Source organism: Drosophila ficusphila, unplaced genomic scaffold (assembly GCF_018152265.1).
Source record: "Drosophila ficusphila isolate 14025-0441.05 unplaced genomic scaffold, ASM1815226v1 contig_286, whole genome shotgun sequence".
Classification (NCBI taxonomy): Eukaryota; Metazoa; Arthropoda; class Insecta; order Diptera; family Drosophilidae; genus Drosophila; species Drosophila ficusphila.
In genome coordinates, this window is record NW_025064189.1 from 5,298,252 (window position 1) to 5,316,523 (window position 18,272).

At 40.2% G+C, this 18,272-nt stretch overlaps 2 protein-coding genes across 3 annotated transcripts in view; both read right to left on the reverse strand.

The window, feature by feature from the left end:
- The window catches only part of LOC108100474, a 44,688-nt gene extending 33,547 nt beyond the window's left edge, over positions 1-11,141 (reverse strand). Inside the window, exons 1-2 of one of the 2 annotated variants that reach the window (XM_017204404.1) lie at positions 10,812-11,141; positions 3,881-4,406 (exon numbers count right to left, since the gene is read on the reverse strand). In XM_017204404.1, coding sequence (XP_017059893.1) covers positions 3,881-4,184 — 304 coding nt within the window. In that variant the 5' untranslated portion in view covers positions 4,185-4,406; positions 10,812-11,141. Of the gene's footprint in view, positions 1-3,880; positions 4,407-10,554; positions 10,792-10,811 lie in introns of those variants that run through there. The other variant, XM_017204405.2, reaches the window with a different exon arrangement.
- A 1,285-nt stretch (positions 11,142-12,426) lies between these two features.
- LOC108100141 (flocculation protein FLO11) lies at positions 12,427-17,177 on the reverse strand. The gene is made up of 3 exons (XM_017203894.2): positions 17,168-17,177; positions 12,926-17,110; positions 12,427-12,889 (listed from the first exon to the last, which is right to left on the reverse strand). The coding sequence occupies exons 1-3, from the start codon at positions 17,175-17,177 to the stop codon at positions 12,687-12,689; spliced, it is 4,398 nt and encodes a 1,465-aa protein (XP_017059383.2). The 3' UTR covers positions 12,427-12,686.
- Between the last annotated feature and the right edge of the window lie 1,095 nt (positions 17,178-18,272).

Sequence of the window (18,272 nt, forward strand, 5' to 3'; positions counted from 1 at the left end):
TACGCATTTCCGCCATTATAAAAAGCCAATAAAATGTTCGCATAAAAGTTAAAAAGTATCCGCAAAAAGTATAAAAAAGCAAAGGAATCCGCCAAAGATTTGCACATTGTAAAAAAGGTAATAAATAACTGCTTACAAAATTGTGAAAATGTTTTATAAATCTGGTTATTTACTTTCAGTCTGATAAAAAGGTAAATATAAAAAAAATATATGTATATTTATATTAAATTACAAACACCAAAGAATTCACTCTTCTCATTATTTTAAGGCGTAAGACTAACGAAATAACTTCTACAATTCCCAAAGTCATATTCCACATTCGCCCAATTTGCTAAACTAACGCACGTCTAATTTAACAAAATTGAACGCAATCCAATTATCAAAACACGAGACCCCAAGCAATAAACTTGTAAATATATGTTTATATAATTACAAGCAAATAGCGCACACATAATTGTGAAAGGTTTGCTAACAAACACGTGAAAGTGGAGTTCCGGTTTTGTGACAGTCGCAAAGTTTTCAACACACATCCATTTACCATGAAGAACTCACACAAAGTAATTATGAAAACCACTTGCAAATGCCTCTGAAAACCCCCCAAAAACCTCTCAAATATATATATGTATATGGCTGGGGTATATATTTACTTATGAAAGTAACCGTTTGCAAGTGTTTTTGGGCAGAATGGAATTTGAGTGAGACCCAACAAGTTTGTCCCGAGTCGCTGCTCGTGCGAGTCATTATAAGTTACGCTAATCAAGTTGAACGTGCGACCGCATTTTGTGGCAAAGGAGAGGGGGGTAAAAGGATGTAGGAGTAGGTGGGCGTGGCCACCAACAGGATGCCTGGCAGACGACACCAAAGTGGCTGCTTCGAGAGCTGAAGAAAGGAAATGACAATTCAAATTAAAGATACCAGTCCAGGAGATTTTTCTCCTCCTTTTTTTTTTGTGGAAACTTTGGGTTGGAAGAGCAGGCTTTTTGGAAAAGGGGGGCTGGTTGGCTGGCTGGCACGACCACGCCCACCACTCGCATTGCCACTTAACATGAAATTAATTATGAAACTTTTGTGCAAATTTTGTTGAACGAGTTGAGAAGTCTTCAATGCGGCTCGACAGCGGAATAAGTAGGGGGAAATAGGGGAGTTTTCATGGCAGAGGAGGTATGAGGTAAAAAAAAAAAGAAAAAAGGGGGCAACGGCAGGCAGTAAGTATGTGGCCGGTGAAAAAAGTTAACGCGCCCTGGCGATGAGCATGGGAAATTAAGTACACGCCACGTGGGCCACAATTCTGATGGGGACACAACCGGCGAGGGAAGCGCCAGCGGTTCGCGTTTGTGTCTCAGTTGGAGTACGGGTGTGTGGCCACTGCAAATAAGGAGCAGCAGGACCAGGATCACGGGAACCAGGAGCAGAAGGAACAATTCTTTGAACAGGAGCAGCAGAAAGTGCAGCTAAGCGTCGCCCGGAAATGAGCAAGTAAAACAAAACTATGGAAGGGAACAGTGGTATATGATGATAAAACGGGAAAGATATCTAAAGATAACATTATAACATTATACCATAGTTGTACTGCATCTATTTTTTACTAATAAGAGCTAATCAAACAACAAATCATTTTAATTATATTTATTTCAGTTTTCTAGAATATATAATATTTTGTTTTATTTGTTTTAAAATTATCTCGCTAAAGTTGTTTCTATTTTATACCTATTATATTCATATTTTGTTCTTAAATTTATCTGGAATTGTTACCACAAAGAAGATTAATATCTAAAAGTTTTCTAAGACTTTAAAATTTGATTTAATTTGATTACAAATTTTTAAAGAAAATGTAGTAGAAATTTGTAGTTGGCTTATTTCAATGTGCAGGAAAGCAAATCCCAGTCAGCATCGACACTTGTCACCCAGCTCTTTTTCCCCTGGATTCTGCAATTAGGCTGCATCTCTCCTCGCGGAGGAAAAGCGGGGAAAACGGGGAAAGCGAGGAAAGTGGAAAGGAAAGGCAGCCGCGTCAGCAGCAAACCGGAAACAAGCCCAAATAAGTATGCAGCGAACTTTTTCTGCGCCCTCGACTAGGAAAACTTTTGCAGCGACTGCAACTGCGACTGCAGCTCCGCCCCCGAATCGTTGAGCCCGCTTTTCCCGCAAAGTAGGCGGCGCCCCCAATTGCTGGCATGTAAGTTGTTTTACTTCAAATTTTAATTATGATTTAATGCTAAAATACGGAAATAATTTGCGCCAACAACTTTCGTCGCCGGAACGCAAACTGCAAGGGAATGAGTATGGTATGGAGGTATGGAGTGCATACTTTGTAACCGAGCAAACGACGCGTCGCTCCGCCCGAGTAATTCCATTTCATGGGTCGCCAATTGCGGTCGCCATTCTCCGTTGGCCCCATCCGGGAAACCATATACATACGGGTACGGTCTCCCCAGCCAGTTTATAATCGGACTATTTCCGACACTAGGCTTGTTAGCTGAAAACTACTTTTCTGGGAGGCAAGGGGAATGTTTTATAACTTTAATGTGTAACATTTGTCTTTGGGTTGTAGGAAAAACAAGCTTATCTCTTATATGGAAAGTAAATATTTATTTAAATTTATATCAAGTATTGTTTATTGCAGATAAATATTTTTAGTTTGAAACTTATACCAATGTAATTTCTGCTTGAGAACTTACAAAAGAAAACCTATTAAATCCTAATTAAATTCTTTACTTTAATTAAGTTCTGCATTGATTTAACCAAAGGAACCTAAAGAATTTATCCGAAACCGAAATACTTAATCCGAGAGTCACATAAATACTTTTGTCCCAAAAATAAATGCCTTTGCACGTGCTTTTGTACACATGTAAATACTTCTCTCTGCACGTTGACATTGCATCATAAAAATGTATTTATTCGTTGTTTATTTGCCACATAAACAATATGCGGAAAGTGAATGAATTACCACAAGAGCTTTGCCACACAATGTTATCGCCCTACCACATATATATACCCATTTATATATATATTTATATACATTTGCGTGAGTGCGTGGTGCTTATATGTTTATAGTTCGAGGATTCCCATTTTTTACGGATTTTTCCGTTCGGCAACATTTAAATGCACTTTTATTACATTTGCTCAAACAAATTTTTATTGTCGTGCAAGGGAAATCGCAGAAAAACATAAAACTAAGCTGTTGACAGATTTCATTGTACAAGACGAGCAGAGTTTATGGAGGGTGGAAAATGTTCGTTTCCTATGGGTACATATAGTACTATCATCAAATGCCACGATGTATTCCATTATGTCAATGCAAGAATGTGGATTTTTATTTAAATAGAAAACACACATTGGTGGCTATGTGCAAAATGAAAAACCATTTTGCGGCTGACATCGGAAATGCGATAAAAGTTTCTTGCTAACAACAAACAATTATGTTGTATGGTCTAAACAAGATTTTTTTATAAATCTAGAAAAGCTAATAACCACTTAAAATAAACTTTAAAAACTTATTATAAAACCTTGATAAATTTTAATTCCTTATAAATATAGTATACTATAAAAATTTAACAAGAATATCTTGTAATACTCTTTTTACTTATACTGGTTTATAAAAAACATATCAAGTAAAGAAAATGTTCCTTGAAATTGGTTTAAACTTTTATGTTGAGAAGAAGAGAGAAACTTTAGATAATATTATACGTTTTGAAAAACATTTTATGAAGTTCTCTATAAAAAATTTAAACTTTTTAAAGCATAGTATTATACAGTTCATAATTAAAAATTAAGCTTTTATAAAAACGCCTTTGATGTATAATATAATTCAAAGAGCATTATAAAAACAATTAAAATTACTGTATGATATATTTATAAAACAATCATAAGGTGTACTTACAGTGTTTACTCTTCTCGGCGGCCACCTGGCTGCTCGGTGTCTGGGCGAGAATGGCGAGGAGTCCGAGGAGGATTAGCAGCCACTGGGGAATGCTCGACCCCGAAAAAGTCCTTGGGGCGTGGATCCCTGACCGCCGGACCGACTCGCCATCATCTGTCGCTCTTCGGGGGGCGGGGGAACGTGGGCGGTAGTGGGGGCGGGAGTGGGAGGGGCAGTGAACGTGGGAGGTGTGAGAGGGCAAGGACGAGGGATGGCCGAGGTCGATGGGTGGCCCCGGCCCACAGGATGTGGGCATCAACAGCATCGCCGCCGCTTCGTTGGCTCAATTTTTGCGGCTTTAGCTGCTTTTAGCTGCCTTTTGTCGGATTGCCTAAAAAGTTTGCTTCACTTTTGTTCGCTCGCGCCGATTTCTTGTCGCGTTTGTCATTCTCCGGCAATTAGAAGCTTTCATTTATGAATTTTCCTTCCCCCGAATGTGTCGCCCCATTGGAGATTAACGGCTTTGCGCCAGAGGTCCAATTTCGCTCTGCAAACAAAAAGTGCATTTAGTTAGAAAAAATGGCATTTGATGGCTGGAAAAAATTGCCAAGGCAATTGGCAACAGCTTGCAGCTAACAGATTATAATGGATAATGGTCTCTGGAATTAATTTTTAAAGAAAAGCAGCTGTACTTTCTAAATTTTTAATTTGCTGAAGATATGAAAGAGTCCCTAAATAGGAAAGTTATTAAAGTTAAACTAAATATAAACCCACTCCAAGCAAAAAATTATAATATTTGAGTTTAAATTTAGTTATTTTCCCTTAAGCTTAATCCCATTGAACTGGATCAATGTTTGGAAGCGTGAAGACATCTCATAAATCGAGGCAATCAATGCATAAATTTATCCACTGGGAAATGCGGAGGCAGTTGGCACTTAAGAGTGCATGCAAAGTGAAATATTACGCATACGCAGTGTGGACGGGTTTATCATGGCGTCGCAGGCCATGAATACATTGTCTCCCCATGCAGATGCCACCCCAAAAAAAAGGATGTGTGGGTGGCTGTTCGAAAGTAATGAGGCTGGCAATAAGGAGCCAGCTTTGATTTCCAAGTGCTGCCCAGCTGCTCCACTTTGTTCCTTATCCGTGGATTCAAAAAAGCAAAAAAAAAAAAAAATAGAAACGCCATGGGGCTTCGCTTGCAAGTTTATCACACTTGGAAATCGTCGCCAGCTGCTCCACATAAACTGAAATAGTAATGAGAAATCAGAAGTGGCGTGCAAAAAAAATGCAACATATATATCATGGGCACACACATCCACTGTACTCCATATTCTGTATATATATAGTATATACATATATTGGACTTTAAGTAGAACCCGCAGCCAAATCGTGAGTCTTGGCCAGTGACCGTGTCACACACATTCCAAGTTCCAAGCTAAAAGTTGCCTGCCTGACATCCAGCCAACGTTCCAATTTCGTGTTTAATTAAATCTGATTATAGCTTTTCACTTTGTCCTCTTTTGTGAGCCACTTTTTCTGCTCTTGGCATCCCAACCCCACGGGTGGCTTTGTACACAGCATCGCCCCAAGAAAGATTCCACTTTTATAAATTCCGATCCCCAGGATAGTAGATAATAGCATGAATGTTGTGTAGAAGTTAAGGTGAAGATATTTACTAGAGTGGCTAATATAAATATAAATGGTTTTAGTCCCAACAAAGTTTTTATTTTTACCTTAGAAATAAAATAAAAATTATTGCAAACATTGGGAATATATTATTTAAGTAATTTAAATAATTGATGAATAGTCTTTAAAAATACTGCTCTTTTGATTGATTCTTTTAAAAATAATTTCTCAGAGTTTTTTAAATAGTAAAGAATAGATTAAAAACAAAAATGTAGTAATAAATATTTTCTGAATATCAGCTTACAGCTTACAAAAACTCCTCCTCCGAATTTTAAGTGATTAAAGCCCTGAACGAAATGTTAGCAAAACTTTCCACTAAACACCACACAATCAGAGACAAGCAACCAAATGTTGTGCTAGGAAAACAACAATTAATAAAATGCCCACCCGAGGAAATCAGGAAAAGCACACACACACACGTCTGTGACCTAATATTCACACTTGCACACAGGTCCACACACACACTCACACACACACACTCGTAAGTAAAGGAAGGTGTATATGTACGATACGAAGGAGCAGGCGAACATGTTTTTCCATGGCTGCTCGCTTTTTGTTATTGTCCCGGCCACCATGGCAACCAATTTTCTGGGCAGTTGAGAAAATCGCTTTCGAAAGGACATTAGAGGATACAGTTTTCCCTGTTAGCGACGACCATTTTCGGCGTGTGTGTGTGTGTATTTGTGTCTGCCTTTTCAGCGAAGTGAAATAAAAGTTTACGCTTTGATTGCCCTCTAATTTGCAAAACTCGAAAAACACAAATCAAAGCGAATAATTTTGTCTTGGCTGGTAACCGAATGGTATTCGGTTACTGTTTCATGTTTAATAGAGAAAATGTGTGGAAAATTTTGAGGAAAAATGGGAGTGGCAGGGCGGGGAAGCCGCATAAATTACCAGCACTAGTATTTCAACACAAAGAAGGCTGCAACGCAACAAAAGCCGCTTTGCCAGCTCCCTAGGAAACATGGCCAACAGAGTTGGCCAACTTAGGAGCAATAACAGTAACAACAGCTGAAACTATGGCCGAAAATGGCCAACACAACGTAACTGTGAAGAAAAATTAGGCGACATACAATTAATGGCCCTGTGGGGTTTCATCGTCAAATCGCTTTGGAGCCCTCATTCGTTGGTTTTTTTTCTTCTTTTTGTTCCGGCCATATTTCCTTTTGTTTGACTTTGATGGCCGAGTGCACCCTTATATTTACCATATTCCATGGGATTTCAGTGACAGAGGGAAACAAAAGGCTTTAAGCGGAGTGATAATGGGAATGAAAGGCTGTAATTCCCTATCAGATCCATTAAAGCAAATAAAGTAAAAGGGGAACTTCTATATAGAACATTAGCCATCCTAAAAATTATTGGGGGAAATATTCTTCACTCTGGAATGAAAACAATTTAACCCAAAAACATTTACCTAAGTTTGATTATAGGTTTGGCTATAATAGAATACAAAAACAGAGAACCATTTTTTACTTTTTGATCAGTGACTTTATAGTGGTTTTTCAGGAAATAAAGTCAAGACTTTGGCACACTAGTACATTATGAATATTTATACGCAATGCATGACATAAAAATCCAGTTCGCTCGGCACCTGAACAATTTTTGACAGGGCGTTAAAAGCACGCAAAAAACGCTCACTTTGGCTTTCAGTAAATACGTCGAAAACGGTAGCAGGAAAAACATTGGCAGTAAGGGCGGTAAGAGCAGTAAGAGCAGTGGCAACAATGGCCAAAAAGGGGGAGTCACGAAGGGATGCCCTTTGTTGTCCTGCGACTGGAGTCGTGTGGGGAGCATTCGCCGACACCTCGGCAACACCGCACACAATGCAAATGTATTAACTGCAGGACGCTATAAACAAAAGAAATTACGTTATGGCGGCGGAGTGTTTTATGTTGGCAACACTTCGCCAACACCCGCCAACAATTGCTAACGGATTTCGCATATTTTCTCCACCCACATACACATACGAAAAGATCCAGAAACTTTTTAATCCTTTTGTTTAACCATAAATATGTTTTATTTAAAAAAAAAAAAAAGTAAATACAAAATGTTATTTTTAGGAAATTATACTTTTTAATCCTGATGAGCAAAAGAAATGTTAATTTGTTTAAAGTAATATTATTTGTTTAGCGAAAAGTCCTAAAATATTAAATTCTACCATAGAACAAAAAATATCTGTAATTAGTTAATTAAAAAAGTGTAGAATTGAAGGGCTCTATTTTATTAAAAAAATTATTTACAAAATGAAGAAAGTTAAATAAGGATACTGTAGGCGACAGCTAAAAATAAAATTGGTTTTTTTTCATCCTTGGTGAGAACAATTTTTAAGGTAACAACGAATGATACATATATATTATTTTTCTGGGTGCATGCATGTTTGCCAACCGCTTTTCCCTGTCTGTCCGCCAGTGTCCTTCCCTGTCCTTCCCTGTCCGTCCCTGTCCGTCCCTGTCCGTCTGTCCGTTTGTCCGTCTGGGTCCGCGTCCGTATCGGTGTCCGCCGGTCTCCGTCCATGTCTGACTCACGTCTGCACGGGGCATGTCTATTTGTCTGCTGAAAACGGAACCGAGCTGCCAACAGCGACTGCCACAACTACAAAAACAACAACACTAACAGCAGTAACAACAATAAAAACAAGAACAACAGCAGAAACAGAGAAACACGTCACAATGTGTAAGTACATTCGTGCTCCACGGCGAATGAGTAATTTCTGTGGCAAGAAAGGGTTTTCGGGAGGGCCACATTGTTTTGGCCATCGCTTTCGTTTAGGTCTTTTGTGCGAGCCATGTTCGCGTGTATTTTTGAAGTCATTTTCTGCTGAATTTAGTACTTTTATGTTTTTTTTTTCCATTATGTGCACACAAGATCATTTTACAATAGCACCCAGCATTTAAATTAAATATACCAAAAAGGATGACAATTAAAAGGAATTTCAAAGAGCAAAAATACGTTTCCTTTATTTTTAAAGAAATATTTTAAAGACTTACAACATTTTATTAAACATAAATAAAAGTTTGAAAAATATTCTTCTTTTTTAAAATATCTTAAATTTCACAAATAACCACTCCCATTTGTGGAGTGCTGAGAAAACCCTTCGTTTCGCCACTCATGATGCCCATTTCCTTAAGCTGCAAAAGTGCCAAATCATGAGATTGTGCCTCCATGGCGATTGCGATGACAAACCGTGAAAGTGGCGGACTTTCTGGGGAAGATGGCTTAGTGGAAAGGGTGTTGACAAGAAGCCCTAACGACTGACAGCTGAGACAATCCCAAGACGCAAAAAGCGGCCACAATGATGACAAGAGCAATCGGATGGCGAAGTACGAAAAAATCAAAGCCCTCGATTTGCCTTTCGGCCAAATCCCACTGACAGATTAATGGCGAGGGCGAGCCCGGGGGGCGAAATCCAAGTCCGTGTCCAAGTCCAGACAAGAAACCGCAATCGCAATCAAATTTATTTATTTATTTTTATGTTCAGCCATTGGCAGTTTTCTCATTTGTGCCCAGCGCAGCACATAAGCTGACAGCCCCATCAACTTGTTTTTCTGCTCTTCGATGGGGGGAAATGGGGCTTTTCAGGGGTTGCTTCGAAAGGGTCGAGGTCAGGCTAATGATTAATACGCCTGGCTGCTCCAGCGACTCGGAGTTGAGTGTCCACCGCAGGAGCAGTAACAGAATTATCCAGCTTTATGCTCAAATTTATTAGGGTCGAACTAACCAATTTAGAGTACATTTTAATTCGAAAAAAGATCTGACAACTAAAAACACACAAATAACATGAATGATTTTAAGGAGTTAATTGTTTGGAAACTAATTAGTGTCAAGTTTTATAAATTAAATTACCTGAATAGCTTTTCGTGTTATAAAAAGTGAAAAGGGTACAGAAACAGTGGAACTTCACATGTCAAAATTTAATTGTTTTTAACTTGTTAGATATTTATAAAAATGTTATTGTGTATTTATATAGTTAAAATATGTTTTAGCTTACAGGGTTCTTCAAAAACAAATCTTATTAGGTCATGTTTCCCTGATTCATGTTTCCCATTGTGTTGTTAGTACTAGTTAGGGAATCCTGACTGTTTTTATATGCGTCCCTCGAGTGGTGGCCAGGATTACGGCTTGCAGCGAGAACTACTGGGCTTTATGGAGTGCGGACACAAATAAATCACCTGTCGGTGAGCCTTGGCTAAAACCTGGTCGAACAAAAAATATAAATTAGAAAATCCAAAACGGAGCAGCCCGAGAAATGGAGTGGGGGAAAGTTGGGGAAAGCAACAGAATAATCCTCCATTACCACACTTCCTGACCTGACCCTGGCACATGAGTGTGTGTGTGTGTTTGTGTATGTTTTGATGTGTGTGTGACGCTTGACACTACTTTCACACATTCGTCTGCTGTTATAGTATGTACTCCTGCACACACACACACACACATGCACATATATGCCAGGGATATGCGTGAAGGACCTTCGCCATCGACCACACCACTGCACTGCGAGTGCGAGCGAGACAACAGGCTTAACAGAAGTCCTTGCACGCTCACACAGCGCGCTCTCGCAAAGAGAGCGGAGAAAACGGATACTACTCGCTTGTAGTACTCGTAGTCGAGGGCGTAAAATGTGTAAAACTCAACTTGACGGCTCCGTTTTGCGGCTCTCTGATGAATGAGACGAACCGGCGAGCCAAAAATCCACCCCCTTTTTTGGTCCTTGCGACAAATGAGTGCAAATGACCTCAACACACAGGGAATACGGGAGCAGCAACCCCCGATCCTGTTCCTATTCCTATTCCAATTCCAATTCCTATTCCCCTTAACGCTACCGTTACCGTTCCCGCTTTTGTGGTCCTTAAAAGCGGTGCCCATTCGCAATACTCGTCCTTTTTTTTGTATTTTTTACGACACACTAACTGAATTTATTATGCACTTGGCTTTTGTTGTTTATTGGTAATTCCATACAGCCTCCTGATTAATCGCGTGTTTTTTTCATACTATACAGATTTACTCACACAATCAAGAGTTATCACTTAAAAATTCACAACTGGACTTCGAACTTGTTTGTACGCAAAAGCTCAAGCGTTTATTTCTACGAAATAAGCTTTGCCCGTGTATATTGAATATTAAGTTTTATATTTCATAGTATATTTTAATAAATTTTGGCTTGGCACAGCGCGACGAAAAGCTTCTCACTCAACGTTTCAACTGCGACTGTGACTCGTTTGATTTTAATGGCGATTATTTTGGCGTCTCGCCTTAAACTTTTTACCTCCAAACACTCGCTGCTGTAAGTTAACGGGAAAAGCTAACAGCGATGAACGAGTGGACAGCACTGCTGTTACGCTTATCGATTGCAAAGCCGTGTGCGAGCGAGATAGATAGACAGCTCCACTGAGACTCCGAAAATGGGTGGACAGTTTGAGGCTTATATTTGCAGTGAAAATAGTTAGTTGCAGGTTTAGTTATCACTTTCCATTTGCTGTTTAACACAAGGTTTATATCTTCCTTTGCATTTGTTTATATTTAAAGCACCGAAATTGCACATTTATCTCAAACGAATCATTGTGACAACCGGAGAGGAGCGAAGTTGAAGGCGAACTGAAGCCGGCGCCTTTGGGGGTAGAAAAAAAAAACCTGCCACCTAAATTCAACCACCCCTTTGGCATTCTATTTCGCTCTCTCAGCACACAATTCAAAACTCCCCCTATTTTTCTCTCACTATCTTTTTAACTTGTTCTATTCGATTTAGGTAGAGTTTACTGTAGTCAAATTTGGCGCCCTGTTGGGGATAACTTGGTTTTCTTTGAATGATTTTGAATCTGCACCTTAATCTTAAAAGGTTAAAAGGCTTATCGTATCATTAAATATTTAATTATTTGTAACCAACTGGACTTTTACTTGGCACCGTATATCCAGAGGCAAAACTATGTACATCAATGTACATTTTTGAATGTAAACTTTCATCTTTTAATATCTATGATATTATTAAATAAAATTTTACTTTTTAATCTAAAGTAATCTCCTACTGGCACTCTAGCAGGGCTTACTTTAAAACCCTCTATTACGATAGGCCTGCATAGATTTACTTTCCACATGATTGCTAAGAAGGCGCTGAAAAACGGGTGGGTGGTGTCGTGGGCTCTTATCAGATGGCAAGTGTAACATGAGACTGGTGCGTCTGATGTCTGATGTCTGAAGTCTGGACTCGCCTTGGAATCAAATCGATTTCGAGGCAGCACCACCCCCGGATTCTTCCATCGATGAGTTGGCGCGCAAAAGGAGCCGCCGTGTCCTGTAATTTGTCGCCGCACGACAGTGACGCAAAGTGCCTGTCAGTCTGCCACGGCCGCCCACAAAAGGACCCTCCTCCTCCACCTCCTCCCGATCCTTGGACAATTTAATTATAGCCGGAGACCGAAACGGAGCGTAGACGGAGTCGTCGACGGCTTTAAGGTAACCGGAGCCAGCACGCTCCCCACTTTCGAGCGCAGTCGAGCCTAAGCGCCTACGTCAGAAACATCAGGAACATGCGTTTATCTCGTAATTAAATTTAAATGGAATAACTTTGTGGCCGGCGTCACTTCCGCCGCACAAAGAAATTAGCGGCTGTCTGGCCTTTGCCTTTGCCACGCCAAAAAGCGCCGAGATAGCTGGCTTAAATAATAATGGAGAGGCCGCTTTGCTTTTAATCGCTAATCGGACTTCTTTTTGCAATTTTAAGACGCCGTTTCAAACTTGACAGCGCTATAAAAGAACAAAGATAAACTAGGCTTTTTTTAGCACTTTATATTTTACTTAGACATAATGCAATATTTTTAAGTTTTAGTGTACCTTTTAATATAATTGAGAACAACCCATTTCCCATTTCATTTAAAACCTTCTCGTTGTGGAATTGTTTTATGTTATATTTGTAAGTACTTTATTTGTTTTATATCTTCTAAGCAGGATAAGTAGTGTATCAACTGGATAGGAAGCATTAGAGTCTGCATGTAACTTCTGAGTCAGTAACCACTCTAATATAAAATAATTCCTATAGTGTTACCCGTAATCCCAAAATATATATATTCTATAAACCCTACCACCACAATCCTATAACTAGAATACAGATCAAGACATGTACTTAATATTAAAAGGTTTCTGTTTGTTAATTCACTTTAGCTAGTCGCTTATCGATGCACTTCTGACTTCGAAGGTCGAACCATTTTCCTGGACTGCAGTAGTGCAGAACAGCCTTTCCCTCCAGACAGACGTAATATTTATTGTGCTGATCAACATCACCAAATCGTGTATCCTCTTTAACTTTGCTGCAATCGGGGAGTCCTTCGGCCAGTAAAGCTTCAGGAATATCTGAGGATTCATCTTTTAGCAATGTTTTATTTACACCCGCTTGATTCTCTTCTATAGAACATTGAACCAGACTCGGGTAATTGCAGAAGTTTGACTTGGTGTCAAAGTAAAGTCCCCGCGGACACTGACGAGAAATTGGACGTCCATTGGCACAAACATAGAACTTGCTACACGATTTCGGATCTCTAACATAAGCGCCATTTTTCAAGGAATTGCAATCAATATCCGACTCTGTGTTCGAGGGTTTTTTGGTAACATTTTCCAGAACTTCTTCGGCGGAACAGTCCACCAAACTGGGGAAGTTACATACCTTCCGCTTGATGTCAAAGTTCAGATTTCTGGGACAATGGCCTGGAATCGGTTTACCATTGAGACACACATAGTATTTGTTGCAAGACTGTGGATCCCTGAGAAAGACTCCATTTACCAAGTTACTGCAATCGTTCAATACTTCAGGAAGACGCGTGGTCGTTCCAGTTGGAGGTTCCAAAGTTGATGTGCTAACTAGGTTTCCCTGAGTTGAAGTTTCTGGTTTTGGTGGGGTTCTAGTAAGTGGCGTTTCGGAACTGACATCATTTCTAGGAGTTGTAGTAGGATCTGTGTTTATGGGATTTTTAGAACTGGAAATATTATATTCTGTCGAAGTTCCAGTTGGAGGTTTCAATGTTGAAGTTTCTGGTTTTGGTGGGGTTCTAGTAAGTGGCGTTTCGGAACTGACATCATTTCTAGGAGTTGTAGTAGGATCTGTGTTTATGGGATTTTTAGAACTGGAAATATTATATTCTGTCGAAGTTCCAGTTGGAGGTTTCAATGTTGAAGTTTCTGGTTTTGGTGGGGTTCTAGTAAGTGGCGTTTCGGAACTGACATCATTTCTAGGAGTTGTAGTAGGATCTGTGTTTATGGGATTTTTAGAACTGGAAATATTATATTCTGTCGAAGTTCCAGTTGGAGGTTTCAATGTTGAAGTTTCTGGTTTTGGTGGGGTTCTAGTAAGTGGTGTTTCGGAACTGACATCATTTCTTGAAGTTGTAGTAGGTTCTGTGTTTATGGGATTCTTAGAACTGGAAACATTCTTTTCTGTCGAAGTTTGCGTTGATGTCCTTGTGGAAGTTCCTCCTCCAGGACCATTATTTCCGGGTTCTCCAAAGTTTTCTCCGGTGGAAGGTGGGGGTTCTGTGGTGGTTGCTATCTTCGTGGAGCTTTGTGATGTTGAAGCAGCGGTACATGGAATAGTACTTGTGGTTGGATTATCGGTACTGGGATTATCCACCTCAGTGCTAGAAGGTTCGGTGGTTATGGGATTATCGGAGCTGGAATCATTATTTTCTGTCGAAGTTTCCTGAGGAGACTCTGTTGAAATACCACTTTCGGATCCACTATTTCCAGAGCCGCCGTCCTTCTCTGTGGTTTCTGGTGAGGATTCGGTGGTCGATGGACTTTCGGGTATCTCGGTGGAAGTTTTTGGAGTTGAAACTGCAGTACATGGTGTAGTAGTAGTAACTGTGGATGGATTCTCCGAACTGTTCCTTTCAGTTGTGGTTTCTACTGCAGGCTCTGTGGTCAAAGGACTCTCGGAACTGGAAACACTTTCCTCTGTCGAACTGGAGTCACTTTCCTCTGTCGAACTGGAAACACTTTCCTCTGTCGAACTTAATGGAGGTGGCTCTGTGGAGACTCCACTTTCCGAACCACCATTTCCGGAGCCACCGTCCTTTTCTGTGGTGTTTTCTGAGGGTTCAGTGGTCGCAGGATTTTCAGGTGTGTCTGTGGTAACTACAGGATTTGAATCTGTGGTGCAAGGAATTTCTGGGCTAGAGATATTCTCCTCAGTTGTAGTTTCTGCTGGAGAAGGTTCTGTGGAGATTCCACTTTCAGATCCACTATTTCCGGAGTCATCATCTTTTGCTGTGGTGCACGGAGAAGATTGAGTGCTTGAAGGATTCTCGGAACTGGATACATTTTCCTCTGTGGTTTCTGTTGATGGTTCTAAAGTCGTTGGATTTTCAGAGCTTGATATGATATCCTCAGTTGAGCTGGGTGGCGATGGCTCTGTGGAAGGATTCGAGGATGAGGGACTTTCGGAACTGGAAGAAACATTCTCTGTAGAACTTTCTGGAGGAGAACTTTCAGTGCTGGATATACTCTCTTCCGTTGAACTTTCCAAAGGTGGCGAGCTTGAGGATGGTTCTTCGGAGACACCACTTTCTGTGGATTCTGTTGAAGGTTCTGTGGACGATGGATTTTCAGAGCTAGATTCTTGATTCTCTTCTGTTGAGCTTTCTACGGATGGTTCTGTAGACGAGGGATCTTCAGAGCTTGAAATATTCTCTTCCGTTGAGCTGTCTACTGATGGTTCTGTGGACGAGGGATCTTCAGAGCTTGATTCTTGATTCTCTTCTGTTGAGCTTTCTACGGATGGTTCTGTAGACGAGGGATCTTCAGAGCTTGAAATATTCTCTTCGGTTGAACTTTCTACTGATTGTTCTGTGGACGAGGGTTCTTCAGGGCTCGAGCTACTTTCTTGGGTGGAACTTTCTTGTGCAGATTCTGTTGACGAAGACTCCTCTTCTCCAGTGGATGATTCTGTGGATGAAGAGGTTTCAGTGCTTGAATTACTTTCTTGAGTAGAACTCTCTGGTTCTGATTCTGTTGATAATTCTGTAGACGGGTCTTCAGAGCTTGAGCTACTCGCTTGAGTTGAAATTTCTGCTTTAGATTCTGTCGACGAAGACTCCACTTCTCCTGCGGATGATTCTGTGGAAGAGTTTTCAGTGCTTGAACCACTCTCTTGGGTGGAACTTTCGAGCTGAGATTCTGTTGAGGAGCCTTCCGAACTGGAAGCAATTTCTGTTGTTGGTTCTGTAGACGAAGGACTTTCCGATCCTATGACTATATCTTCTAGAGGGGCATCCGTGGACAAAGGGCTTTCCGAGCTTGAAATACTTTCTTGGGTAGAACTCTCTGCTTCTGATTCTGTTGAAGAAGACTCATTTTCCTCTGCTGAAGATTCTGTGGACGATAAATCTTCAGAGGTTGAGGTAGAGATACTTTCCTGTGTGGAATTTTCAAGTTCAGATTCCGTTGAGGGACTTTCCGAGCTTAGAATTATATCCTCTTCGGAAGCTTCTGTGGACGAAGGATCTTCTGAACTTGAACTACTTTCTTGGGTAGAACTCTCTGCTTCTGATTCAGTTGATAGTTCTGAGCTTGAGATACTTTCCAGTGTGGAACTTTCCGGTTCAGATTCTGTTGAAGGACTTTCCGAGCTTAGAATTATATCCTCTTCAGAAGCTTCTGTGGAAGAAGGACTTTCCGAACTTGAATTACTTTCTTGGGTAGAACTCTCTGCTTCTGGATTTTCAGAGCTCGAGATACTTTTCTGAGTTGAACTTTCTGGTTCTGATTCTGTGGAGGCACTTTCGGTACTTGAATCGATGTCAGGTGATGATTCTGTGGTCAAAGAACTTTCCGAGTTAAGGAAGATATCCTCCAGTGAGGATTCTGTGGACAAGGGGACATGTGAGCTACTTTCTTGTCCAGCTTCTGTGGTTGAGGGTTCCTCTGAGCTGGAAATTCTTTCCGGTGTGGAACTTTCTCCTGCTTCAGTGGAAATTTCCGGTGGTGATTCACTTGTGGAAGGACTCTCTGAAGAACTATCTGCTGAGGATTCAGAAGAGGATGAGTTCGGAGCTTCTGAGCTAGTTAAGTTATTCTCAGCTGCACTATCTAAAGAATCATTTGCAGAACTGGAAGCTGTTAAAGAGTTGATATTTTGCACGTTTTCACTTTGTTGAACATCCCCGACACTGTTAAATAATTGCATGTGAACTATGGAGTTGGTTTTCGGGGGCGAAGGAGTGGTAACCTCGGAATTACCCCATAGACTTGCAAAGAAATTGAAGTTTCCAAAGATGTTGAAGATAAGTGGTCTGTCCACATTCACATGTTGCCTGATGTTCACTTCCGTTTTACCTTCATCTTTTCTTTGCTGTCTCAGTGATTTTAAGGATGATTGGCTTTCGAATACACATGCCAGCGTTTCACCATCAAAGCTATATCCATTTTCGCAAGTATTCTTTATTTGGCCGAGAAATCCGAAACAGAGATAGTAAGATCGAGGGTCTTCGGGATCGACGACTCTGGATCCAAACGATTGCCCCACGCAGAAATCCTTTGCGAGGGCCTGAGGAAGGAACCAAAGCAAAGCCCAAAGGACTTTTTCTGAAAAATAAAAGCGATGAAATATCCATTTCGGGAATTGACTTTCTCAACACTTACCACATAGCATTTTAAAAGCACATTGAAGAAAATGCTATGGGGCAGGCCCATGTTCACTCCTTTTATACTTTACATTTTCGTTGAAAAACAAGTAAGTTATCTTAAGTGGAATGTGTACAACAATTTGTAAAGTACAAGTATTTTAAGCAAATTAACTAACGACCAAAACAGAATGCTTGTAGATTGTAACACATGTTTCATAATTGCAAAAAAAGGAAGTAAAAATATCCATATTATGCAAAACGATGAACGAAAAAAATGTACTAGGTTTTACAAAATATTATTCAATGTATTTTCGTTCACAGATTTCTTAATTTTAATTTTTTTTCGGTTCTTAGATAAGGAGTGGAAAACTTCCGATGAAATTACAGATCGAATTGTATAACAGATTTGGGGCTTGCAATACATTTTTAAAATGATTTGTCCATTGCAAATCCATTAAGTATATGTAAGCATAAAATAAATTAACATTATAAAATGCATTAAATAGCTTAAATTTCTATTAACCCAAAAAGCTAATAGTATTACAGAGTTTATTAAATATTACTTGAAAAAAACTTAAAGAGATTTATGTAAGCGAGATTTGACTGTGAAAATACGTTTGGATGAGATTTTGGTAAAGCCCCTGATAAAACAAAATATAAATATGAAAATAACAACTATTTGCACGATCTTGATTAGCGATTATATTGTCTCTGGAAAGGTCTTCCGACCGCATTTATAATCTGTCTAATCTGGAACCGTAATGGAGCTGTCAGCGAGTCTTTATCTCAGCTCACCTTGGGCGGACGCCAATGCCGACCGTTGTATACGTATCCCACCCACAAGTGCCCACCACCCCCCCTTTGCCCCTTGGGGCGGACCCAACCATACGCCAACCCTCCAGTCCACCCTCCCTTTTCCATGGAACATTTCCGATTAGTTGTTGATGATAAGGAACCGTCTCAGCACTTATCGCACCCGTATTCTTGCAATGATTACTCAAAACCCCGGGCCACTTGTTGTTGTTGTTGTTGATGGTTTTGGGAGGGGCGGGACAGGTGGGCGTTATATCTATTTTTAGAGCGATAGAAAGCTTTGGATGGGAAGCTCCGATCTCCAGCAC